Source organism: Bombus flavifrons, chromosome 8 (genome assembly GCF_040668555.2).
Source record: "Bombus flavifrons isolate JBK064 chromosome 8, iyBomFlav1_principal, whole genome shotgun sequence".
In the NCBI taxonomy this organism is placed as follows: domain Eukaryota; kingdom Metazoa; phylum Arthropoda; class Insecta; order Hymenoptera; family Apidae; genus Bombus; species Bombus flavifrons.
In genome coordinates this window covers 9,945,721-9,972,710 of record NC_138449.1, presented here as the reverse complement: position 1 = coordinate 9,972,710, position 26,990 = coordinate 9,945,721, and the positions used below count along the sequence as shown (strand labels likewise).

Sequence of the window (26,990 nt, the reverse complement as noted above, 5' to 3'; positions counted from 1 at the left end):
TAATTTATATTAATGTATTAGTTAAGTAAATTTTAATTTGTGATGTTAATTACGTATTATACGTATTTTAATCGTTTAGTTTATTATAGTATTTTGTTTATCAACGTATTATCGATACTAGCTTCTCCAAAACAGTGTAGTATTACAAATTACGATAGATAATATCGCGAGAGATATAAATTATTTCTACTTCCATTCTTGCGAACGTATTATTGAAATGAAGAGAAACATTTATGCGGATAGTATGATATATTTTCGTGATTTTATCTACTTTGGCAAAAGTATCGATTTCATCAAATATAGCGTTAAAACAGCGTTAAAGGATATTCGCAGTGGCCAAATATCGAATTTCATAGTGTTGTGAGATACCAGATTTAGCTTTATCTGGTATAGGTATCTTACCGGCAATCGCCTACAGGCGTTGCCCTTATAATTCGTGATTTCTGAAAGGGACGTGGAATTTATGCATTATTATCTACGATCAATACACGTTTACCTTTTCGCGGCTATATGTCAGATTAAATCGCATATTTATACTACTCAAACTTTCCCTTCTCTTTAATATATTAGCGATATAGTTTTTGATCGACAACACGATCAACAGTCTGGTGGAAAATCAATTTTATGCATGGAAGATATTGAATACTGGAAGTGTAAACGATTTTGTAATATTCATAAAGGATTAAAGATGTTTTATATAAAACTATTAAGATATTCCAATATACCTTTTGTTCCAAGATTTATTTTACATATATTCTGTAACAATTGTATAGTATTTCAATACTTTTTGCTCTAAAATTGGAAATTGATTTTTTTAAATATCTATTATATATATTATATCTTTTATATCTATTAAGCGCCGTAGTATATTTTGACTTATATTCCGGGCACATGACCATAGCAAATATTCCTTTGACATATTCAGTTGACTCATTTCACATCTGCCTTGTTCATTATTTCACTTCCAACACTTCGAAGGATTAACGTAGGTATAAAGGATATGGAAAGTAGTAAATAGTCAGATTTAGATTTTTAAGCATTTTTTTACTAAAGAAACATATTTCAATAACGAACACACACGGACAAATCAGTGGTCGAACTAAACCATACAAGATTAGGTACTTCTCTATTTCTTCTTTGCCTCTAGAAGGTTACAATGTTTTGGTTATCTTTTTTTTTGGTTTTAGGTATATAGGATAGTTATGGATATAATTAGTGTTCTTTCTTGTATTTTTTTTGCTTTTTTTTTGTTTTTTAGCACTGAAATTACCAAGCGGCTCAAAGTTTCCAGTTCGCTCTCAATCGCCTTGGCTGCTCGATCGCGTGATCGATCTGACACATAGTACTACTATCGTTATACAATAATTGCTATGAGCTATCGATTCGCCTCGACAAAATTCCGACCATAATCACGCGTATCAAGGAGCCATCTATTGCTTCGCATTTAAAGTTAAACATACGATGCGTCCACCCCAATTTCCGTTATGTCTTTATTACAACGACGTTACATCAAAATTCACACGTTTTGAGAAAGCGACGAACGAACTCTTGCATTCTTTGCCGAGTAAAGAGCCAAGAGACGAAGATTCGACTCTCGACCTCTGGGGGATACGTAATCAGTGATTGACAAAATAATATGAAAATGCAAGTGTCGCATCACTCTTATCGCAGTTCGGTGACCTGCAATTAATTACTGTTACACGGTGATACGTGCAGACAGGTATTGATATGGCATTTAGATATCGTTGCAACACGCACGTACTTAGAAACTACGTACAATATCTGGTGATCGTGCGCCTCGTTTATGCACTTTATATTTCTTCGGTTCGACTTACCTGTTTATACGTAGGCGCTTTCGTTCGGCAGTTACATCAACCCGTACGATGTCAAATGGAAGGTTCGATACTTTAAAGACTGTCGCGTGCCGGTTTTGGCAGTTCTACAAGGTTTTGCATCTCTTGTACATCACGGGATATACTATATTTCCATGTTATTTTATTTCGACGTGTTCACGGCGCTACGATGTTATTTCTAATTTGTACGAACGCAATACATTCGATAAATATCGTTTTGATATGTACGCAGTGTTCGGAGAGATATGTAAATTGATTTGAATCAACGACCGAAGATTTCTAGAAGACAATTGAATTCGTTAATGTTCTCTTAACCCGTAAATCTCCTCGGTGCAATTATAATGTACAACTTGAGCCTTGCAAACCCGCGCAAATTGTAGCAATGAGAAGTCGTCAGTCCGAGCTCTTTTCGTTTCACGCCAAGAGGAGATTTCAAACCTAACCTATAAAACGATTTACACTGAAAGCATGTTACGCGATACAGGGTGGCGACCTTTGGTTTCATCGTAGGACGCGACACGAGTTTTATGAGATCCTTTCGCACGGAAGTGACCTTTTATATCGCATGTCAGCGGAACAGACATTCAAAAATCGCGATCATTATCAACGTTTACATCCTGCATAGAACAAACGTCACGTGAAACACTGCTCCGAGGCAAATTCATCTTTCGCGTTTGTTGTTTAAGATCGATGATTTTTTTGATTCCAAGTCGGTCCGTGGGCCAGGTCAGAAAAGGAAATTGGTATCGAGTATGATTATCGCCGTTTCTCGTTTAATCGGGAAATAATATGCGTTTTATCGCTTCTCTCAGTCGTTCTACGTTCATCGAGCGAATCGCTTGGAATACTTATACGCGCACAGGTTACCACGAGAAATTGGTTGTTCGTTTTCGTGTGACTCGTTCATTCCTTTCCCCTTGCTTCAACTTTACACCGGCGGATACACAGCACACGCACATATACTCGTACATACATATGCACAGACGAAATGTCCTATCTCTCACGCATAATAGTTACGTCGTAATTTAGCGAATCCTTTGCAACAGCTATAGATATAAACTATCTAGTACGTAGTAGAGCGTAATATGTACGTCGGTACGCGTGTATTCTCAGATGTTCCTCAGAATGTGCGCATCTGATACGCATGCAGCTCGATATATCGTATAATACATGATAAGAATAACATTATACAGTCGTACGTAATCATAGTAGTAAAAAGTAAAAACAGTATGAAAAATTATTGTATTGTTTCCCGTTACTTATTATTAGGTCATTGCTCCACGTTGTTGCACTGTAAACGCGAATATTGTATCTTTTTCGTACGAACAGCCATCAACGAACAAATAACATACATATTACTATGTGTATAGTTGAGAAACAGTTAAAGTATACGAGCTGGACCGACGATAGGCGTTTTGGTGCCCTCGAAGAGATTGTATTTTGTCGCCTTTACAGCTGTTACGATAGACATCGAATATGATAGATCGAATCAATTACAGAAACTAACGAAGGCGTCAAGATTTAGAGGGCACCACTAGGCGACGCGTAGTTTGCCTAAGCTCCGGATTCCCAACCTGTTTGTCCTTATAAAATATTTTATCATGAAAATTTTCACACTTATTTGTTTCAATACAATTATATCGCAATATTATATTAATACTCGTAACACTGATTCTTGGTATATGAAAAGAATAGACTTAATATCTAATTTTGAAATTATGGCAAAACTTAATGTTAGTTTCTTATTGTATTTAAAAATTCCCTCTCGTGCATGTCTAACGAGATCGAAGGTTAGACATTGTTTGTATGATTCATTTCTATTATGAAAGATAGTCTCGGACTCGACAAAGGTTGGGAAACATTGACTCAAGTCAAAGATTGGCCCAATGCCTAGCCCCAATGGCTTTAGTATAAGAAACAACATTCCTTCGGTTAACAGTATATGATGTTTGCTCGTTTTACAATTAAATGGTAAATACACTTTAGTCGAAAAACGTGACAGACGGCCTACAAATTACAAGCAATTCTTGGTTTATAACAAACATTCATGGGACTGTTATAATCTCGAATTTTGCGTTCGGTGAGCTTCGAACATGGAATAACCATACAAATACAAATGTTCAAAATATCGCATTATGCGTAGGATGACATTGATGATGGTCAATGCTTTCTCGTGGTGAAGATATGACAATGCTAGGCTAGATAAGAATAAGTTTACGAATGATGTTATCTTTAAGTACAGAACTCCGTAGTTTCCTTCAGAGTCGAAATGATTCATATTGTCTCCTCCGAATATAGCTGGAAGTCTGTTTGTGTAAATTTTTACGATAAAAGGGTAAACGTTCAACGATGAAATAGTTTTTCTCCGTTACATTTAAATGGCGAAAATATCGGAAAAATGTGGAATTATACATCGTAAAACGTTCATCTAAGAAGGTATACATTGATCAGGTCTGCCATTGCATTTCATTTTCGCAAATGTAAAATTCTCTTCAAAGGGCATACGATTTTAACAAAGATCATTCGCATTAATTTGTTCTGTTGTGAAATGCATATCATTGAACAAAGCGCATATGAGAATCAATGAATATGATAATTTTTTTAATGGCAATGTTTTCATGTTACAATAACCATGATGTTTTGAATGAAACGTTTGTAATAGTGGATGATGCTGATTTCTGCATAAGTATAATCGCTCGTAAACGATGGATTATTATTGTCCGCTTATTCTTTTCTTAAAGAAATAAATATTAGACGTTACCCCAACTCGTGAAAATACGCCCTTTACTCCACTAATAGCAGCATTCGTTTAAACACGCACACATGCCTTTCATGAACAACAATTTTCCAATTTATTCGGCAATCCGACGAACGATATTTTTTTACGGCAAAAATAGCGACGAAACATTCTTTTTAATTAATGATCGTTCTTTCGCCTGTGAGAAACTACGGAAAGGGACACGAAGAGCTGTAACACAGACATATTTAATTGCACCAAGCATTGTTCTACGAAATGCAGGAAAATTTCTTTCTTTTGGTACAATTACATCTATCAAAAGTTTTGCAGCACTTTTGTATAGTGCGGCTTTTTGAAAATTGATCACATTGAAAATATTTTCGCAACGCTTATTTTAGATGCATCACGTTTCTCAAAATGCGTTTTCAATTTATTTGATGCATTCTAGATGTTCATTGTAAGTATTAAAAAACAAATTTGAACGTTATTTATTGATAATCGGGTGCAGCGTCTCGATGACTTCGTTATCGAGTATTTCCATTCTCCTTAAAGACAAAGCTCGATTTTATAGCATGCAATATTTTGAAATAAATGAAGAACAGAATACAATATAGCCTACAAATTTCTATGTTACCGATGATAGTTACGTGGATTTCTGGTCAATTCACAAAGCGAAATTTACAGAAACCACCTTTGCCGACTAACTTCGGACACCATCCACTCGATTCCAATCGATCGAAATAATCTGTACATACTTCCTTTTACGTCAACGACTAACAAATTTAAAGTATGGAAATTAATATTTACTATGTTTGGATACGAAGATTGATAAAAAGATTCGAGTTCGAATCAATGTGACATTTGGTCCTATCGATAAGTTCTCATCTGGTTTTCTCCGCATGCCATAAGTTCATAGCGCGTATTTCAAATGTGCTAACGTTGTCACTGTTTTCTCACCACGAATTCTTAATATTACCCCTTTTTTGGTGACGTTTCAATCTTTTCCAATATTATCTAATTAAAATTGTTATTTAGTTAAACGGAACGATATTAGCGTCGCGTATACTCTGGTTTGAAATTTCATTGTTCAGAGCCATAATTTTCTACAACTACATTGATTTGTAGTTTTGAAAGAACGCGTGTATTGTTGCATTTTTACTAGGATTGCGCTCGAAGCAATCGAATGATTCGCTCTAAGAGCTATCGACAGATTTTACAAATCGACGTCGCTCATTTTTACGGTTACCTCGTACCTTCTTGAATATCCTAAGAGAAGTTACGTTACGACAACAAATCATCTAGATTCGTAGCAACCAATTTATTCTAAAGATTTTTAACGTTTCCCTTGTTTTCGATAATTGAGAAATTTCACTAATATCCAATATTCATTAAGACGTACAGTCTTTTCTACGATTTTATCCAGGTATCGTTAGGCGAATGGATACGAACCTGATAACACGCCAATTTAGACGATTAAATGCCCATTTGATTTATTTGGCGCATCTAACAAATTTTTCATTCCTTTTTTCTCTAATAGCATTATATAGTATTAAATAGTATAAATCATTTTATTAAAAAATAAAATTAATTATATCTTTGTAGTATCTTTCGATCCATTTTCTTCATCTTAAATTTCCTCAATGTCGTAGTCTTTCTCCCAAATTGATTCTTACGACAGTTGTTAAAAGGATTCTTTAAAAACGAGGAACGATATTCAAAAGCGAAATTTCGCTTGTATCCAAATGAATTCAAGAAGTGTTAACTTACATTGTTGCAATGATAAAAACGCAATAGAAAAATATAAAACGAAAAACGTTCCACGTACCATTATAACTCTATATACATTCGCCTAACATGACACCATGACAGATGCATTGGGTCATCCCATAAATAATGCGGTCGTTGGTTCTCGTATTACTATTAAATAAAAATCAAATTTATTAGGAAATAAAAAATATTGGCAATCGATCAGCGTTGAATTTTCTCATATTTTTTACAATTCCCTATCTTTTTCCATGGAGCTTTCCATTCCAATTCTCATCGTTACGAACATAACTGTGAGAAAGCCATGTTACCTATGGGACGACTCAATATATTCAACCCAGAATTAAAGCAATCGCATAGCGAATGAAAGCAAGCGCAGAATACGCGAGAAAATTGTTCTAATCTAAAGTGAATGTTTATTCGGATGGATTTTACAAAAATCTTTAAAACCTGAATTCACAGCATTCGCGAAACATATTCGAAAGTATATTTAACATCTTCGTTGATATTTGCAATAAAAAAGTCCTCTGACACAATTTCGAATTTCAATTTACAGGAAGATACATTGCTTTGACGCGTGTTTTCTTTGTAGAAAGAAGCATTTACCCGTCGCTTATTCGCGGTCGAATTATATTTATGATAACCCTTAGACCTTCATGTTGCCGATGATATCGCTTTGAAATATACGGATAATAGAGCTTTGGTGCTTTAATAACCCTTTATTTCCTGCGATATTACACGTGGTAAATGTTCTTGCGGTTGTTTGCTTTTAAATTGTGCAAAGCCTGGCGGTGCGTGATCGTGAGGCATAAAGAGGAAATAATGTTGTCGGAACATGTCGACGATCACGATCGCCAAGTAATAATGAGATAATAATGAGTTGTAACGATTCGAGGAATTTTGAATGATAGCTGGAAGATTTGAAATGACAGCACGATTTACGACAAATTGAATATTTCATTGATACATCGAGACTGTTATGGAAATATAAAGGTATAAGTTTGCTGTGAATTTTCGTTTTAGAAATTTTTGCGAAAACACATGTAGCTCGACGACGCGAACATATCCGAATGATTGAAGCTCAATTAGGGAGCTGTTTCAATTGGTTTAAAAATTTCATATACGATAAAACGACAAAGAACGTGATTAACGCGTTAATTGAGTTCGTTTCTTCGAGAAGAGAAATGAAGAAAAGATTTCGAGACATTCTTTTGTTTAGGGCACAGACTCAAAATGACCCCTTTATACATGCAAACTAAACCACTTCCCTGACACATTTTTAAATTCAATCTAATCAAACGTATTTATAATCAGAGTGATATATAAATATATATTTAACATTGATATTTTGAAAATCAATATAAAAATGAATACAGAAAGATTTTCTTCGTACTGTCCGTACGATTATGTTTAAAATAGTACTATAGCGAGAGCAGAAAATTGTTTCCCCCTAAAATTGTGCTTTAAATTTCAATCTTTTAGGTTCATTTTCTACAATTCTTTTAGAAATAAAGGTTTGTTAATTAATTAAAGGAAAAATACATCGTATTTGCACGAAACACGATATGATGAAAAAGATCAAAATATATTTACATTTACAAATGACGTTTTCAAAGAAACTCCAATTTAGATCGGAAATTCGATCGAAGATGTATCAGTTTTGACGAAGTAAGAAATGCATCAAGGCAGTGGTCGATTTTTCACTAAAATTCACTTACGTCCATTTCTCTACATCATTTCCCTCATGGCAGTTTTAGCTAGCTTCCGTGTGTCCGAATCCAACTAATCGGAACGTCTTACCTACTCGCTTAGCCTAATCGCGGCCATCAGCCGCAAAGGACTGCGAATTCATCCACTCACATCTTTCTGCCCGACATTCATTCTCTCATTTCTTTATTCCATGCTCTCCTCATTCTTCGTCAATCTGTTTTTTTCCCTCGCTCTTTGGAATTTTTCACCTCTCACGTCCGCACGCACTTCCTTTTCGTCCTTCGCCACTTTTTTCCCCTTTCGTTTCCTGGAAATCGATATCGTCTCGCGCTGTTGAACCACATCGGCGCATCTCGTTAAGCGTACAAGTGAGAAAGTAGCTAAGATTAGAGCCGGAAGGATCAGTCTGGCTACGAGAAACAGTGGATACTTTTCTTCTTTTCTTTGTTCGTCGATACTATACGTCAGGATTATGTCGCGCTTTAAATCCTTTCAATTTTATGTAATCTTTTCTCAGCTCGACAGATCACATCGACGACACACGGTAATCAAATGTTCCAAGGAATGTTCCAACTTCAATACAAAAATATCAAGTATTTATTTTATTATCTTTGAATATTCTTGATTCGATATAAGAACGCTTTCTCCAACTAATTTTCCAGCTAATTTCTATTTTACGTGAAACAATAGCCGAGAATCTTTGAATAATCCAAGTAAAAACATTCGACAATAATTAATTCCACATAATCCTGATCGTCATTTTTCGCAATTTCCAGTTTAGCAGATAGCATCGACGAATCTTACCCTTTCAAGTACTTACAATTCGTTTCTTATCGATCGACGTGTTGTCGATCGCGTCAAACATAAACTGGCAATCCCATTGATCGGTGATTTACTTGAATTCTTGTGATATAGATTTCGTGCTAATGTCGATATTTAAAAACTCTCTTGTATTATTTATATACTCGTTCTTTCGTACACACGCCATATTTCTATTGTTCGCACTCCCATTCATTCGACTACCATCTTTCTCTCGCAACTATAACTTCTATAACTATATATGCTTTTTGTATCTGTAATCTATGGAGACGGCACAAAGCTGAACGGCTATTTAATAGATACAAATATGTTACATGTATACGAGTACGATTTCTCACGCTTGCATTTCCCTCCGTATCGCGTTGATTGTAAAATTAAAACGGCCACACGACGAAACGATAGAGAAGGCATCCCTTGCTGGTTCCACACTTTACGACGAATTTTATTTATTGTCCCCGTAAAAGGCAGTGAAAGGATCTCGTTCTGATTTGTATAGTGTAAAAATAGTTGGAAAAGTTGATGGAATGAAATCATACCATAGAAATTATTTTCCGTTTCAACTACAACAATGATTTTTCTATGTCGCCTCTGGGTACGCTCGTTACGTTTTCTTACTCGTTAGTCGTTGCGATTGGTATAAAAATTTTGTGCGATTAATTTACATTTGTGCAATAAATTAAGCAATTCAAGAAAATTGTTATCGTTATCGTAGTATAAAATAGGGATTCAGTCGGTATTTGTGGATGGTTCTCGTCGTGATCGTCCAATGTTCAATTATTTTTCTATGGTACGGTTGGTCTATCCCGATCTACGAATAACTGACGTATCGGAAAAGTTTATAACAACATCGTTGTTCTTGTCATTTAGTATACTCTGAGCGATAGCATTGCTAAATATGCGCTACAGCGATTGTCATTTCAAATGTACGGAGATTTACTCTGCATACTAAAATAATAGCAATATCAAAGTTCGTGTAGCAAACACGCACGTCGAATTAATATTTCTCTTTGTACAGCGAAGCTACACCGATGCCGAATAAATCTTTAACACGCGTCACCTCAGTTTCCTGTCAATTAATCCAATAATACGTGCTATAACATAAATCACGTGTAATTACAAGATAATCGATTTTCCAATTATTGGTCTTCGAACTTGTCGGTATATCGAACGCATATCGTACGATTTCCGAAGTACGTTTCATTCGTCTCAGTCAGAAAGTGAAAATAATTTCAATTTCCGAAATACTTTTTTTCTCGCGAATTTCCCAAATCCGTTATTTTCGTTAGTAACCATTTAATCGAAGCGTAGTTGATCATTCGACAGAAATTATTTTTCAAATCTCTATATTTTTGAAATCCTAACGAAGAACGTAGCGAAGTTACATTTTTATCAATTGAAACTACTTTGAACATTTTCTATAACAGCGAAGATGTTAAAAAAAACAAAGCCGAGAAAGATTTACGTCATATTTTTCTGTCAGCTTCGAAATAGAGAATATCCAACTGCCAAAATAAGCTCTCAAATCCGAATGTTTTGATGTAGAAGCTCTTTAAATATTCGGTTAAAAAAATCCACGTTCCTTCACACGTTCCCGCTCTCTGCGTCGTTTATCATTTCGTGTCTCGTAAATCTGCTTTTATCGTTTACTATAACTCCTGTGCAATTCACACCGCGCGAGGTGCTAGCAGTCTTGTCGCAATCATTCTTCGTAAAGCGTGCCTCGGCTCTTACCCTATCGTTCGTCTACGAGCTAAGAAACATTGTAGGAACTAATGTCGTTCGATCGACAGATGTCGTGAAATCAACGACGCGATTGCGACGGAAAACTGAGAACGATGGAAACTACACGCACGAATAATGAATCTCAAACGATAAACCACAGTTGACTAATTAATTTCCACCCATTTAGATTTCTCCCGACTAGCTACAGTTTCTTTCTATTCTCTTCGTTTCTTTCAATTTACCATTTCTTACCTTTCCTCTTTTTCTTTTTTCATTTACGCGAAGAGAAATGCCAGCGTGCAGAACGTAATTTTTTATCAATCTTTCCCCTCCGTGTCCGAGGCCCGTTGTGATAATTTCAGCCGCGGCTTGTGCTCGCGATTTTTCGCCCCGCGACACTCACGCATCGACGCAATTTAACCACGCACACATAACGCGCGACACGTAACACACGTACTGCACCCGCATGCACACATCAGCGTGTCCCACGGTAACGATTTTCCGTGAAACGTTTCCTCTGCCTTTCGGCCCGATCAATATTACCTATGTAATTCACCCTTTGCCGCGTGCACATGGCTGACGTCAATCCGAAGTAACGGCGGCCGATGGAAAACGCGGTTCAGGGGCCATATCGCTTTCCGGCGTCGACGTTGATCAAACGTTGACAGTGGATTTTGTCGCGGAGATTGCAGCGCGGAAACTTTGCGCTTGGGAGCGTGAAAAATGAAAAAAATCTCCTCGAGCGTGCATTCAATTTTCTCTTATGACACACGTACTATTTTGCAATGACAATTTTTCCACGAATTATTTCTCTTCTGCAAATTTCGATATCCCCGGAGCTAACTGGTACGTAACGGGCGTGTTTCAATTTTTAATACAAAACATCGAATTTACGTGTTAGATGGCGATAATCGCTGGAATTGAAGACACGTCGCTCCCATCGCAAAAATTCCACCACTCACGAGAGAATGCACGTGTATCCAGAGTACCGTTTTCATAAAATCGGTACCGAGGAGACAGCCGGCTATTCACGTGACTAGATTACGTAAAACTCAACGATCGGTTAAATAAAAGAACAAATGACTACGCACACGTGTACCGCGAGAACGAATCTCCGGTTGTTCCCTGGCTGTGCATCGATGACTCCTTTCCCCTTTCCTAGTCTCACTCTCAGCATACTTACTCTCGACGTATTTGCACTCTCAGCATACTTTCTTCCCTCTCCAATAACTACACGCACACGTACAACGTATATTCGCGCTGAAACGAAATTCTTGTCCAATTATCCGTCGGATCACGTGTCCACGCCTCGCATCGTGCCGATGCCATTCGCCCCGTTCGTCTCCATCTCCAAGCGAGTTTCCACTCAACTCGGTAGCGACTCAAAGAACGCGCGGCGAAACGCGTAGAATCAGACAGGTCGGAAGGCACGAGTTCCATCGATGAACTCGGTGTCCGTTCAGACCTACGTGCAGCGTTCGACGATCTGCAGCAGCGACTTTCAGCCGCGTACACGCACCGCGTGATTTCTGCTTGCTGGTCGGCTTCGTAGGGCTCGATCCGGGGCTGATCGAGACGGGAAGCTCGCCGATCCGTTCGGTGGAGGTGAAAGGGTGGTTGGGGAGTTGCGTGGCATGCCAAGATGTTCGCCGGTAACACGCGACCGATGTGAATAGGAACGATGCGACGCATGGCGTCGTCACGTCCCCGGGGGGAGGGGGCGGTGAGGGCACCACCGCACCGGTTCACCCTGCGGGCTCTGGTCCAGGCCTGCCTCTGTTCGTACCAACAACAATCAACACGCACACGGTCAATTGCGAAAATTGCCTTTAGAGCCCTCTGCACACTATCGACGACTAGTCGCTCGCGAAAGAGACATTTGCCTGTACGGGTACGTGCGCGTATTTGACCACGCGACTGCTGCACGATTGTTTCGTTTTCGAGGTGTGGCAACTGGATAACGAGCGATCTGTTTTCATTTTGTCGTCGGTCTTATGAAATTCAGCCTATCCGCGCACTAGTGGATAACAAATAGTCGACAGCACGATATTCTACGCGGAAATAAATTGAGAACGTGGACTAAAATTTATCCACAGAATGTTTTGTCTCTTTGAAATTTTTTGTTTCCTTTGAAAATTTATCATACGCGTTTAGAAGACTAATCGTTAACTGAACACGATCAGACTCTGTCTTTTTACGAACGAAATCTTAAACGGAAATTTTATTCCGCATTTTTCATTTGTTTTCGCGTGTAGAACAATCTCCTGCTGATTGTTTACTCTCACTGGATCGGTGATTAGCCAAGTTCGAGTAAACCTGGTAAATTTTCAAGCTCGATCTTGTCGAAAACAAAGCGTCGTATGAAAAGATCTTGTTCTATATCTTTCTCTTACTTTTTTCATAAGAAATCACCCTATACCCGCCTGTACGTGTTATTCGGTCGCACCGACCTATGTAAGCGGTTTTGTTGCCAAGTGCGCGCAGGTACAGCGATAAAATTGTTTCGTTGCATTACGCGAACGACAACGACCGAAACTGGCGCGCGACGAATTGTCGCTATTGCGCGGGGGCTCTTAAAGCTCGTGCTGCCTTTTTCGAAGGGAATGTGCCAGCGAACTCCAAGTTTTGTAAAAATCTTTAACGCGGTTTCATGCTTTCCGCTCGGAGTAATCGTGCCGATCGAGATTGTACGAGCGGCTGGGTGGATGTGCTCGTGGAAGACGCGAGAGGGAGGAAAAGGGTGTTATTTTCTTTTTGTGAGCCAGATTGGGAACGGAGTGGATGAATAACTGCGTTTGTACGGCGCGATTGTACAAAGTGGATGTGTGATAGGGAAGGGAGGAACGAAGTTGTTTGGCTCGTGTTTTTATCGTTTTATGATAGCTGGTGGTTTCTATACGCTGGCTTTGTTCGTCGATGCCGCTTGTATTGGAAGGATGAAATCGAACAAGATGTCCGCGGGGATAGACAATGGGGGAAATTTTTTATTGCTGGTGTAAATTGCGAGTTTATTTTTCGCGGTACATGCTTTTTGGTTTTGCGCGAGAGGTAGGAGAGTTGAAAAGGCAGCACTATTTTAGGTTTCTGTACGTTTAGACGTTGAAGTTATTCATAGTACGAAGAATAGTTTTAATAACAATTTGATCGACTTACCTACACAAACCATTCGTCTTTTTGGCTGGAGGAGATGTCGCTACAAAAACATTTTATTAATTGAATTACATTTCTCCAAGTTAAATTAGCTTATATATGTATATTTATAGATTAGAAATGTACATATGTATATTTTAAAATATAATAAAATTCTGCGAAGAATATAATTGATGCTGAATTAATTTTGATTTAAAAAAGAAAGGAATTATTTAATTCAATTAGATATGGAGAAATTTCTAGTTAAGATATTGCAACATTACGTTATCAATGTTTTATAGACTTATATTAGTGTCAGGGTGTTGTTATCGGCTAATAAAATGTCAATATTGTTTTATAAGCAATTTCTTCGGTTTATGTATTGCATCATAACCATTGATGGATCGCTTAAGCAATATCACATAATACTTATGTGATAAGCTGCGAAACGAAATTAAATTTAAAATTTAATTAAACGTCACGAGACTGTGAAGTATGACTGACATTAACGCAAACATTCATTTAAAAAGCGAGCAGGATCCGAAAGCTAAAACAATTTTAATCTTGTTACTGTGTTCTGAGTAGAATTTTTTAGGTACCATTGTAAAATGTATGAATTTCATTCTAAACGCACACGAAGTGCATTACTTTGAGATTCAACGCATTCCTTTATATCGACTTTGAAAATTAATGTACACTATGTTTGTATTCTTCAATAAACCTTGTGTGACAGAACATTAGTTACGACTCCTTCTAATTGTTTTCTATTTCCTCGAATTTTTTCGTAATATTTTTCTTCGAAGAAAAAGGATCAAGTAAGTTCATTGATAACTTTCTATTCTGAACAGGATGGTTACTATACTGCAGACGTTTATATAAATTCATATTTTTATGAATATAATTGAAGAAATGAAACCTGTGTAGAATATTGTTTTACCCGACTGAACATCATAGAAAATATCATATTTTGGATATTTACATATTTTTACACATCACGTGTATATTCTGTACACCATGAAATTTCATCTACAAATGCATACAAATCCGCAGTGTCTCGCAACAGTGCTACTGAAATTTCAGAATATTTCGTATACGTAACGTCAATATTTATAATACATCCATAAAGGATGTGTACCAGTAGCTGATGGATTTTACGCTTAACGTGTTACGTGTACATGTAATCATAAATAGTTTCAAATTGTTCAGTCGGCTCGGCGATTTGTTCGGCTGCGAACATATCAGTAACTATGATGTTGTGTATGTTGTGGAGGACTTTTCTTCCCTTGGTCCTTTGAAAGTTCTCTTGATAATCAAACCAAGAGTAGTCCTTCTCAATCTTTTAATTAGAATTTTTTCTTTGAAAGATCGCGGACAAACCATCCACGGCATTCATTTTTAAGGATCGATATACTCGTGTATTAAATTATCGACTCGAATTAAATGAACGCAGTGAAGAAAAGGAATTCTAAACGTTCGCAGCAATCGCAGAAACGAGTAGGACGCGAGACACTGGCTGCAGCGCGGAATAGAACGTCTTGAACGAAGGAAAAACGTGTGCGAGGCTGAAGAAAAATAAAAAATAAAAAAAGAAGATAATGAAGAGGATGTACTGTTGCAATGGATATCCATAGACTTTTGTTTAGCGTAAAAGCTATTTTCAAACGTTGTATCCGCGTCCTACGATCTGTGAGTCGACTGCAGTCATTGACACACGCTTTGTTTATCCAAGCAATCAACTCGCTCTGACAGTGGTTTAAAGAAAGAAACAACAGCACAAAACAAAAATTATATCATATTATATAAAACGATTTCCGAAATATTTTGTTGCGATATATCGTATTACGTGTCGCCGCCCCTGGTGTATGGTATTTTTGTTGTGTATTATTGTTCAAATATTTTCGTCAGCCTGTACATCGCTGTTCGACATTGATAATGGTACAACTCCAAAAATCTCAAATTTGCTTCGTTTATTCGATACAATGGCTACGTTATATTCTTATTTTTATCATGTAAAACAGCATATTCATAATGCCATCAGTTTTTCTTTTGCCGCTATCAACCTGTCTCTAGTTTTAGAACAACGCTTCGTCTCCTCTCCTCCAAAATTTACATTTTTTAAGTCGTACCATTATCAGTGTCAAGCAGCGATATATCTCGCGCGTTATGGATGATTCTACTGTAATTACTGATTTACGGTTTGATTTAGTTACCTGTCGGAACCGTGGCTCCTCACTTTGCCTGGCAGTAGAGGCGGACCCGGGCCGCGCTGTGCCCGTGCCTGAGGCCCGCAGGGCGCAGCCAGTTTCCCGGCCGCGGCAGGGTCGTGGCACCCGTTACCCCCGATCCGAGGGCCGAGCCGTAGGTCCCCAGCGCTCCCAGCGTGCCCGTGGTGCCCTTCAACGTGGTCATGCCCACCGGTAGGCCTGCGCTCGCTCCGTTCGATCCGTACATCTGTTGCACTGGAATTCCGTAAAACACATCAGTCCCGCCATAGCACCTGCATCTCTTCCGATTTCGGTTCGAAATGCGTTTATTTCTCATTTTGTATTCTCTTTCTATTATCACGTTAAATATTCCTGTGTTTTTTTTTGTTTCCCTTTTCTTTTCTCAAAGTAAAGTCTACCTTCTCAAATGTATTCTAGAATTTAATTCGTTGTAAGTAACTTTGATTATAATTATGATATATTTGTTTGTTAATTATAGATATTAAATGTACGTATTGTTGTTAATATATTTAACGTTGTCCTTTTATACTATTAAACTTATTAAGCGTACAAGATATACTAGTCTTTTTACACAATACTTTACCACCCAACAGACCTATACCTTAGGCACAATGAGAGAAGAGAGAAAGTGAGTGTTTCATCCAAGATCTGCTAGTATGGACTTCAGATAGTATGGACTACTACGGGTCCTTCAGACCGAACAAACATCTCTTTACTGAATCGTTTCTACAGCTCATTGTTACTACAGGAAAGTTAGTTTTCTCACGTATGATGCTTCCCACTAGCAACTTTCTCTCGGGGGCGGTTAGCACCCTTCCTCACCAACTAACCTAGAAAATTAACCAATTGACAACGAAGTACTTCCCTCACTCTCCCAATGAAACCTTGCCCTTGACGATCAGCTCTTTCTTGTAGATTAGACCCACCCACGACTAGCTTTCCTCCGACACAGTATCGTCACTGTACCTCACTTATTCTTCAGATCTCACAAAGGATATAACCTAACAAACACGAAGATGATACCCCGCTGGGGGTAGCCACCCACATGTTATATTATTATACCACTAAGCTATAATATTTTACCAAATGTCCTACTGGACAAATTGTAAAATTTAAATAAATAAATAAAAAAAAACTTATTCTTCAGCGTTAAAATAGTCGACATGTCATTACCGGGTTTCTTAAATCATTCACTTACTTAACTTGTACATACGTATCTGTGTAATTATCTTCTTTACAAAGTTGTTGGAATAAACATTAATTTATACCTGTTAATTCTGTGTAACCTCAATCGAACCTCCCCCAATTATCGTAACAGAAATCAGGGGGTCGATCATTTCGTGGCGTCGATTATCTAATCGTAACGGGAATTTACGACTCCCGTTGACGTGCTTTCTCGCGAAAGTCGAAAAAACGGTATATTAACGTAGACTCTCAAATGTTTTATTAAAAAATTATATCAGAAATACAAGAAGAACAGATCGCCGGATCTCCTTATAATTCCATTTCAAATTGCCAATTATTATGCAGGACTGATATCTACGGAAAGTAGGATCTATTGTATTGCTAATTTTTTTATTTTGGTAGCTTTTCCCTTCATTTGCTGCAAACACGTTACGGATTCTCAGAATTAATTTCTCACGCGTCTTACGTAACTCGTATTCGATGAACTTTCTCTTTCACAGTTGTCAACAAATGAAGATCCATTGATTACTGGCGCTCTTAGGAGCGAAGGAATTGATCCTCCTTGAACTGCGCATCGCTGAGATCGCATACCATTATCGTACTTGCTGACCAAAGCAACAACCTCAGCGAGTAAACATTGCAGTTGGTGTAAACATATCAGATCGATATGATGTCTTAATAATAATAACCGATATCATATTGAATCGACAATGTATTCTTATGCTGTATCGATAAAATGTCAGCCAGTTATCATTTCATATTTTTGTTATAATAAAACATCTAAGAGCCTATGTTTACAAACAGTTTTGTTTCTTAATCTTGCAAATGAAATATGGTGATACACCTTTTGGAAAAAAAACTGTGACACCCTGTACATATTAAATTGTTATAGAATTAACGCATTAATAAATATATTAACTTGTGTCTGAGTATGTATGAAGGTGGAGTATTTGACCAATTGGTTCAACGTGATATCTTGAATTATTTTGTTAGTTTCTATGTTGCACCAAGTTTGATTTTTTAAATATTCGCTGGTCTTTTTATATTGTTTTAATGTTAATTCATATTTGAGATGCATATGTTACATACATTGTTAGCACGTCCGTTAATGAAATGATTATGTTACGCGGGAAATATATATATTTCTCGTGAAATATCTAGGAATAAAGATGTCAGTAGCGATGGGCTCAAGCACGTCCGCAAAGAAAGAAGTTTTCGAATAGATCGAAACCTAAACGCGACCGGAACCGATCTGTAAGTATCTCACGATATAAAAAGAGATAGATCGCAAGTAGAATCGAATACTAATCGAACAGATTCGAAACTTGACGAGCACCTTATCAGAAACTCTCTGTTCGACTGAAATTATCTTTCACCGCTATCGTTCTCAAATAATTACAAGCGTAAAAAATTTAATTTGATTTAAAAAACAAAATTTATAAGAATCCCTTTCATCGTTTATAATTCCGCGTAATTTTCCTAAATTTCTTAGAAGAAGAAGAAACGATTTACAATACGTTTCTCACTCTCGTGATTCGATAGCTCTTCGTAAAAATTTTCGATTCGTTCAAGTATCGGAGTAATTGAAAATAAATTCTCGAAACTTTGCAAATACCTGTTCCTACGTTAAAAAACAATTTTTGAGGATGGAATACTTCACAAATACAACGAATTCTATCAACTTCTATGAATTCCACGAGCAACGAAGTCTATCTCATACTACTCGAATCTTAAGAAATTGAACTTTCGAATTGGATCCGATTCGAATTTACAAATACAAATATTCGAATCTGGTCGAATTTGGTCCCATCGCTAAGCGAAAGCGGGTCGAGCATAATTTTTCCAGGCAAAGCCCTTTCGACAAGAATGCGTTTAACGTGCCATGACTTGCGAACGGTGGAGGAAACGTCTGGCGATCGGATATATGCGTTGAACGTGACGAGGAAGAGGACTGGCGAACTTGCGCGAGTTCATACAAGTTTTAGACGCGTATTTGTCATGTCTCCGGCGTTCATTGCTTTTGTTTAGTCGGCACGGAACGCATCTGCCATTTTTATAGCAGGCGTCGCGCGGTCTGCTCCGTGCAAACCGCCGTTTCAAGATGGCACAGCGACCTGCGAAACGTGATTCAAAGCATTGAACGTACGACCTCCGCATCATAATTCTCGTAAAATCGAATTGTCGAGGGTGGAGAGAACGAGAAGCGTTTTCAGATACTCGAAACAATATGCAGAGAATAATGGAGTTTTAAATAATTGGGCAAACATACAGAGAAGAGAATTTAATATTGTTATCGTACAATTAACAATGTTCCCTATTATATCCGAATAATCTTGCAACTTGAAATTACGTTGCATGAAAAAACACGTCATAACAGAGAATTTAATATTATTTCAGTATCTTTCTTCGTGTTTGTTTTAAAAGTAAGTTAGTTTTCGAAAACACTCGGGCGATCGGTATTATAGAATCGAAATGAGTCTTTTTAAATTTTTGTAAATTCGATATACATAAAGGTGAGAATAAAAGCCATCGAAGGGAAAATAGAATGAAAAAGATCAAGCGATTGATTAAAAAATAACATTTCTCATCTCGTCTCGTATCTTTTTTCAGACAACGTGGAAATCTGAAAATTCCAGCAGAAGCAATAACGCGAATGACTAGCCGTGTTCGTATGAACAACTATTGAATTTTTAGCCGTGAAATGGGAAAGTGATCTGGATCGAAAGAGAAAAATGAGAAGCGGCTGATTACGGTAGTGAATAATTAATTAATAAAAGAGAAAAGAGAGGAACGATTTTGCCAAACCATCGATTCAAATGGATTTTCTTTTTCTCCTATAAAATTCACGATAAAGGAATATTTTCATTTTGAAATTCTAATCACAGTTAGTGTACCACATTCGTGTACAAACTTCCATCGTATCGCCATCATACAAACTCTCAGCTTTCTTTTGAAAACAAAGACACCGGCTAACTCGATAAGCGTGAAACTATTCTGGATTTATCCCGGACTACACTACGCGAGATTGCTTGCTATTGACATGGGAACCCAACCCCGAAGTGGAATGTTATCGACAAACTAAGTGCATGTTCTCGTTTAACGGAAGGAAGCTATTAAAAAAGACCAAGTACACGTCAGGATACGCGTGCAACGTGTTGGCGTGAACGTCGTTAAACTAGGTAAACTTCATTTATCGGAAACGTTCATTTTGCGTGACACCAATAATATGAAACACGATAAAAGCTTCTCTCAATTTTCTACGCTTCTGTACACTTTCGTAATTTTCTATTTATAAAATTATTACGATCTTTCCAAAAAAAAAATTTCTTTTCTCCACCTGTAGCAACGATAATGGAACCACGCATTTATTTCTGATTTATCGAAAACCAAAAAAGATCACCCTGCTACTCTTCAAGAGCATGTTTTTCCAATGAAAATCCAAAATAAAATACTAAAAGCCAGCGTGCACGGTGGATCGAGCTTTTTCACTAGCACGTTCTCTCGTGTTTCAAACTGACTATTTTTTAAACGCTAGAATCGGTTGCAAAATCGGCAAATCAATTTCACCACCCTCTTTCCCCCTATCAGAAAAAAAAGAAAGGAATAAAACAAGTGATCGGCAGGAACGAAGAAGGGAAAAAAGGTGGTGGTAGAAATAGGGAAAATGAGTCGCGACTCGACCGGGTCGCGTTCAAGCCGAATTGACCGAGTAAATTTAGCAGCCGTCCTCGAAATACCGAGTATCGATTTGCACGAGCGCGGTGACACGGAGAACTAATTACTTTCGCGTTTCCGTCAGCCCTCGATTTTTATTTCGATGGGTACGGTCCGTTGTAAATGTTCACTGGGATGGTTCGTATGAATACACCATCGAAAGGTCGATGATCGACGAGCGTTTCATTGCATCGCTTCTTCGTCGAAGTACATTTTTTCTCGTTCCGTTTTCCCTGTTTTTTTTCCCTCTCTGTTTTTTGTTTTTGGCTTACCCGGAGAAAACGTGTTCGGAAAATGAAAACCGATTTGACGTAAAATACGTTTGAAAGTTCTGGCATGGGTTATTTGCGTTGCAAGTTTTTTGTTCCAATATGCTGTACCCTATTTCAAAGTTATCTGCTCAGAACTTTTGGATTTGTGTATCAGCGTGAGAAAGCATACGATTCTGAAATCGTTGATTCGCCGCGGCTGTTTCAAATTCTCCGTTACACGCGCGAACAAGAGATTACACACTGTGAACTTGGAACACGATTCTCTTGGAACACGATTTCTCTTTTAATTTGGAACGCCCACTGTCTTAGGAAATAACGAGCGTGTTTATGCGAAATTTTAAAAGCTTATAGCATCAAAGCAAATATATGAATGATTAACAAGAGAATCGACACGTAAAATACAAGATATAAAATATAAAATATAAAAATTCAAATATCAGTTTAGCGATCTCTACGATTATTCGATAAATCGTAGTATTTGTTCGCTTTTGCTATAGTTGCAAACCGTTAGATACGCGTAAGCTTCTGCACATTAATTTGCCACACGAAACTAGTGACAGTAAATTACTTCTCTGTGTAACATGCATCGTTGAGATCATACTATCGCAATGTTTATTTGACGCATCAGAGAACAGTGGCGTAATAAAGCAAGATTCTGGAAAGTTGGGCCGCTCGGATTTCGCATATTTCTACTGCTTCTCAGAGTTATCACGCGATTTCCAGCTTTAAAGCGGCTTTGTGCAGCTGCTGGTAGCGTTAAATTAAAAATGCCACCTAGTAGTTAACCAGAGGGCTGAAAGGAAACAGGCATAGTTGCGTTCGCGGAAGTTATTAGTCGGGATAAACTGTCTGAGACCAGACGCGAAATACAACGCGTTCATATAGCGCAGAGAGGCGCCGGCTAAGTCCAGCATTCTCTGAAGTTTGCAAACATGCAGACGTGTTCGTTTAATTTTCCTTTAGAATTCGACAACTCCCGAGAACGTGTATCTCGAAACCGTGTGAATGGCTGACAGACGCGGAAAGCGGCTCGATGATAAGAGGCCGTGTAAAGAGCGGCTCATTTTGCGGTCGGCGCGCTAAATTTTCGAACAAGAAGCACGATACACGTTACTTTCTGCTTTTGGTTGTTGTCCTTCAAGGATATATTATATGAAATTTCTTAAGGCATAAGATACACGAGGCAACCCATCATCAGTCATAGCTCTGTACGAAGCATAAAATAACGTCGCCTTCTTATTGCGCAACTCTTTAATTTATTTATTAATTTGCGAACGTTTCGTAGATTAGAAGGTCCGATCCAAAGGTCCCATAGACTGTCCATTTGTCATAATCGTCGATAATGATCGTGTAGGAGCGGTTTACGCGACATAAATAAATGTTGAGAGAGACAAGATTGGCTCGGAATGAGAGAGCAACAACTATAGACAGCGGCGCCAGATCGGTTGTTTGTCGTGCTAATTACCATAATTTCACGGACATGCCTTTCCTTAAGGCCATCGTGCGTTAATTAACCGTGGACGTCTTTGGTGGATAAATAAATTTCAAGCGAAACAATCGCCATCCAAGGCAGTAGCCCGCAATCGATTATCGTTATTGTCCACGCGTGTATGAACAGCGAATAACAATTATTTGAAGCGGTGAGAGGGCCGACGCGCAATTACGAGTAAGCTCATTAACGGCGAAGCGCTCATTATCCGATTGCCCGATATCCATCATCAGCTTTGTACTTGCTCCTCGTTACTCTATTAAATTTTCATAACTATCTGCTGGCGGATTACGTTTCCAAACGCGACCGACCAGAAAATAACCACCTTGTGCAAGGTGTCGTTGCCGAGTGGGCAGCAAGCCGATCTTGTAGTTAAGAAAATGAATCGATGATCGTTGCCATTTGGAATATCACGTAAGTAATGATGCACTGAATTAATTTAGTCAGCTTACGATTTTGGAAGAAAAATAAATTAGGATTCGTCCGACTAACGCAAGATATTCGTAGCGCAGCGGCGAAGCTTTCACAGCCATAAATTCGGTGCTATACTGCATCTCATAATTATAAAACCACACCACAAGTTTTAGTTTGTATGTAGGTAGAAGATGCAAGATTCAATGAAATTTCAACTTATACGACGATATTTTAAAATCTTTGAGATGTGCCACGTTCAACATAATTAGCAATAAAATTCTGGCTCGATAGTAATTACAAATTTCTGTATCAGTCTGTCTTGCTTTTTCGCACATAAACGTATTATTTTCATTCGTCTAATATTCTACCGCCTATTTATTATTAGATAACTATAATAACAAGTTCTTAAGGCTATCAAAAAGAATGCTGATCTTTACTTTCTTCGTGCTATTCTTAGTATTCATACACGATTTGACGATGACCGAACTCGGTAATAATTCAATCATTGAAAACGCGTTCTTCTGATGTTCTTAGTAGCTGTTCAAGTGACAGGAGAAGGTAAGAAGTTTATTTACTAAGACTTACTTGATGATACGCTTGAACTACTGCTTATCATTATAACTCAACCCTTACGCTGCCTGTCAATGTCGTATCTGAGTACATCGAGGGTACTCTTTCCATACACGAAACATAGAACAATAATTTCGGTTTCATACCGTGGCAAAACTATTTCTGTGCCATTTTTATACTCCATCAGTTACAATTATAAACAAGTCATGCGAGGAAATGATATAAAAGTAGCATATGGTCTAATAATATCGCAGTTGATTCTCACTGACATTAATTATGAATATTAAATACATTGCAAGCGGATATCACAACGAGTTTCGTTTTCACAAGATAACAGAGACTTTGTAACCTTCGAGATAACACGTATGCAAGGAAATGAGAATTATTTCTTGCAATAGAGCTCATTTGCGGTGAAACTACAGTATTGACCATAAAGTTGTACGTATTTTTGACGCAAGAAGAAATCCAAAATCTCTTAACGCCGATGGCCTTTCAAATAAAAATGTCTTTTATTTAAACGAGTATTTTTATCAATTTCGATTTACACAAAACAATCATCGTTTTGTACAGCATAGAAAGTTACATTTTAATTGTAAATATTCTTATATGTATGTACCCTTGTTTCAATGGTATATCGGCATTTTTATTCTGCTTAGTACTTTTTACGAATTGTGAATTTGTCGAAATCGTTTGATATATTTTAGCCACGTTCCGTTTCGATAGAGAACTACAGTGAAGCAAAATGTTCTTCTCCTCTGGGACGGTACAAGGCGGTCGGTTGTACTCCTGTCCGAGCGAATCACAACGACAGATGCGCGCAATCATGCGATTGCTGTCACCTGGACAATTTATCACGGGACAAATGCTATGTGAATGGCAACGAGTATAGCATCGGGGATGTTAAGTCGTTGGAAAACAACAAACGTTGCGACAGAAATTGTACGTGTACACAGCACAGAGATACGTAAGTACATCAACTTCGATGATCGTAACAATTAGTGATGGGTTGACGTTTGATACGTACAAACAGATCCGAATCAAATGTAATCCTTCATAGTCTTGCTCGTGAGATAGAATAGTTCAATTTTTCTACTGAATGATTCGGAAAACTTGTAACGTCCTTCGCAATATCAATATATTCTGTTGGAAACTGAAAATGTGTTAAGACCTGATTAAGAGTAGCATCTATGACTATAGGATTTTATTTATTAGTTTATTTAAAATGGATTAAACAGGAAACGATGGTTATTTAACGTGAACTAAATACAATAACGTGCTATAAGTAAAACAATTAAATAGATAATTCACAACTCTCGTCACTATGGTTCCAAAGCTCTCTTTCACGCGGACCACGCTCTCTCGACAACGCTAGCAACACTCTCTCGACAACGCAATTCAGACTCTCTGATTTCTCAACTCACACTGACTGTTAATTCGTTTTTCTCCCTTTGCACCCCTTTGTCTTTTCTCGTAGCCCCATCACGCACGTGTTCCGCAACCGTTCGTGGCCAGGGCCACGTAGGCCTTTTTCCGCGTAACTTCGATACTACATGACTGTTAAGTTACGGATATGTATGCGAATTTATATTAGGTTGTCCGAAAAATTTCTTTCGTTTCATAAGGTGCTAATAGATGAACGAGAATTTCTGTTTTATATTATTTTATTGGATTAGGTATGATCCATTTCGTTATATTTCTATTATTATGTTCGTGCATAATTCAAGAAACTAGTATAAAACAAGAAACATTGTGCGTCTATTATTTCCTTATAAAACGAAAGAAACTTTTCGGACAACCTAATACTTTTACGAATGTAATTGAAAAGACGAAACTTAGAAAGTTTCCTGGTTTTCATTGTGTTCCTAGAGATAGAACCACGTGCGATTTGTAGCATCGACGACAAGTTTATGTTGCCGGACAGTACTTCAGTCTACGATCTAATCCGAAACTGTTGTGTTTTTGCCTGGATAGATACACAGGTATAATATACAAGAAAATATGAATTGTTTTATAATGAAACCTAATCCTATGTACATTTTCAGATTGGTTTCAACTCAAATGGATATAATCGTGACAATTGTGACTTGGTGGAGTACTAACGAAGTTTCAAAATGTGTTTTGTGGTACACTGTGCATTCAGAAATAGCTTCAATGTTTGTTTAAGTAATCGTAGAGAAAATTATTATTTTCGATGTGAATATACACATTTTCGTCCTACACATGGTACAAGAGGTGTATGGAAGATCATAAAAATTGAAGAGACAGGGGGGAACGTGTTAGACCTAAAGATGTTACAAATTTGATAAACAAAATGTTATGGAATTGATTTAGATCGTACAGGGATTAAAGCATAATACGTAAACCAATTTGAGCATAAAAAGATTCACAAGGATTGTATCGAAGTATAAGACAATTGTTAGTAATCATCGCTAACACAGTCTTCGTCTCGGTTCTGGTGACTTGTTTAGAATTTCCGAGCGATTGCACGACGAGACACTTCACGATAGAAATGTTATTTTATTTCTTGCCGCGCGTATTATTTATTTGTAGTTTGTGTATATTTTACAAGTTACATTAACATATTTAAATGAAGGTTTAGTTGTAAATTAGATCAAGAATTGTATGCACATAGTATGGTGAGGTCATTTTTTAAACTTTGAATTGAAAGAGCAGAACAGCTTTCTTTCAAATGGAAATGTCTATTAACTTAACATCATTTGATTTCTGGCCAAGTACAAATCATCAATCAATTAGTTTTACATACAAAAAATACATATCAACAAATACTTATCTATATATAATTCTAATTTGATAATCTCACAGTTACCAATTGAAAGTAACTTACAATCCTAAAAGCTGCGACAAATAAATTAATTAACGAAAGTAATTCTATGATATTGGGTTTACAGAGAACAAAGTGAGTGTGTCGACATTGTAATGTGACGATGCACACAGACGACAAATTGCAACTGGATCTTTATGCTAGCGTAAAATGCGTATGTCTTCGTTTGTGACGGAAATTTCAAGTCTATCAAATTGTTGATGACCTATAGAATTTCAAAACTAAGTATCTCTCTCCATATATACAGGATGGTTGTTAACTGGTGGTACAAGCGGAAAGGGGGTGATTCTACGCGAAAAATGAAGTCGAAAATATAGAATAAAAATTTTTCGTTTGAGGCTTTGTTTTCGAGAAAATCGATTTTAAATTTTCGCTCGGTACGCGTACACTTTATCACGTCTCGTTATAGCGGATCTCACTGTAGATCGTTGTCTCGATAGAAAAATTAAAAAAAAAAAAAAATTTTTGTTCTATATTTTCGACTTCTTTTTTCGCGTAGAATCACCCCCTTTCCGCTTGCACCACCAGTTACCAACCACCCTGTA

The 26,990-nt window shown here is 37.4% G+C and overlaps 1 protein-coding gene and 1 long non-coding RNA gene across 13 annotated transcripts in view; one reads left to right on the top strand and one right to left on the bottom strand.

The window, feature by feature from the left end:
* Nucleotides 1-1,218: 1,218 nt before the first annotated feature.
* Nucleotides 1,219-26,990, bottom strand: part of LOC138182746 (uncharacterized) — a 296,840-nt gene continuing 271,068 nt past the window's right edge. For 5 of the 6 annotated variants that reach the window (XM_069118907.1, XM_069118911.1, XM_069118912.1 and 2 more), the window contains 3 exons: nucleotides 15,945-16,185; nucleotides 13,759-13,798; nucleotides 1,219-12,381 (listed from right to left, as the gene is read on the bottom strand). In XM_069118907.1, coding sequence (XP_068975008.1) covers nucleotides 13,759-13,798; nucleotides 15,945-16,185 — 281 coding nt within the window. In that variant the 3' untranslated portion in view covers nucleotides 1,219-12,381. Of the gene's footprint in view, nucleotides 12,382-13,758; nucleotides 13,799-15,944; nucleotides 16,194-26,990 lie in introns of all 6 variants that reach the window. The other variant, XR_011173895.1, reaches the window with a different exon arrangement.
* Nucleotides 23,882-26,990, top strand: part of LOC138182750 (uncharacterized) — a 40,302-nt gene continuing 37,193 nt past the window's right edge. Inside the window, exons 1-4 of one of the 7 annotated variants that reach the window (XR_011173897.1) lie at nucleotides 23,882-24,041; nucleotides 24,308-24,567; nucleotides 25,470-25,582; nucleotides 25,646-25,893. This is a non-coding gene — a long non-coding RNA (uncharacterized LOC138182750). Of the gene's footprint in view, nucleotides 24,042-24,158; nucleotides 24,233-24,307; nucleotides 24,568-25,469; nucleotides 25,583-25,645; nucleotides 25,894-26,990 lie in introns of those variants that run through there. The other 6 variants (XR_011173899.1, XR_011173896.1, XR_011173902.1 and 3 more) reach the window with 6 other exon arrangements.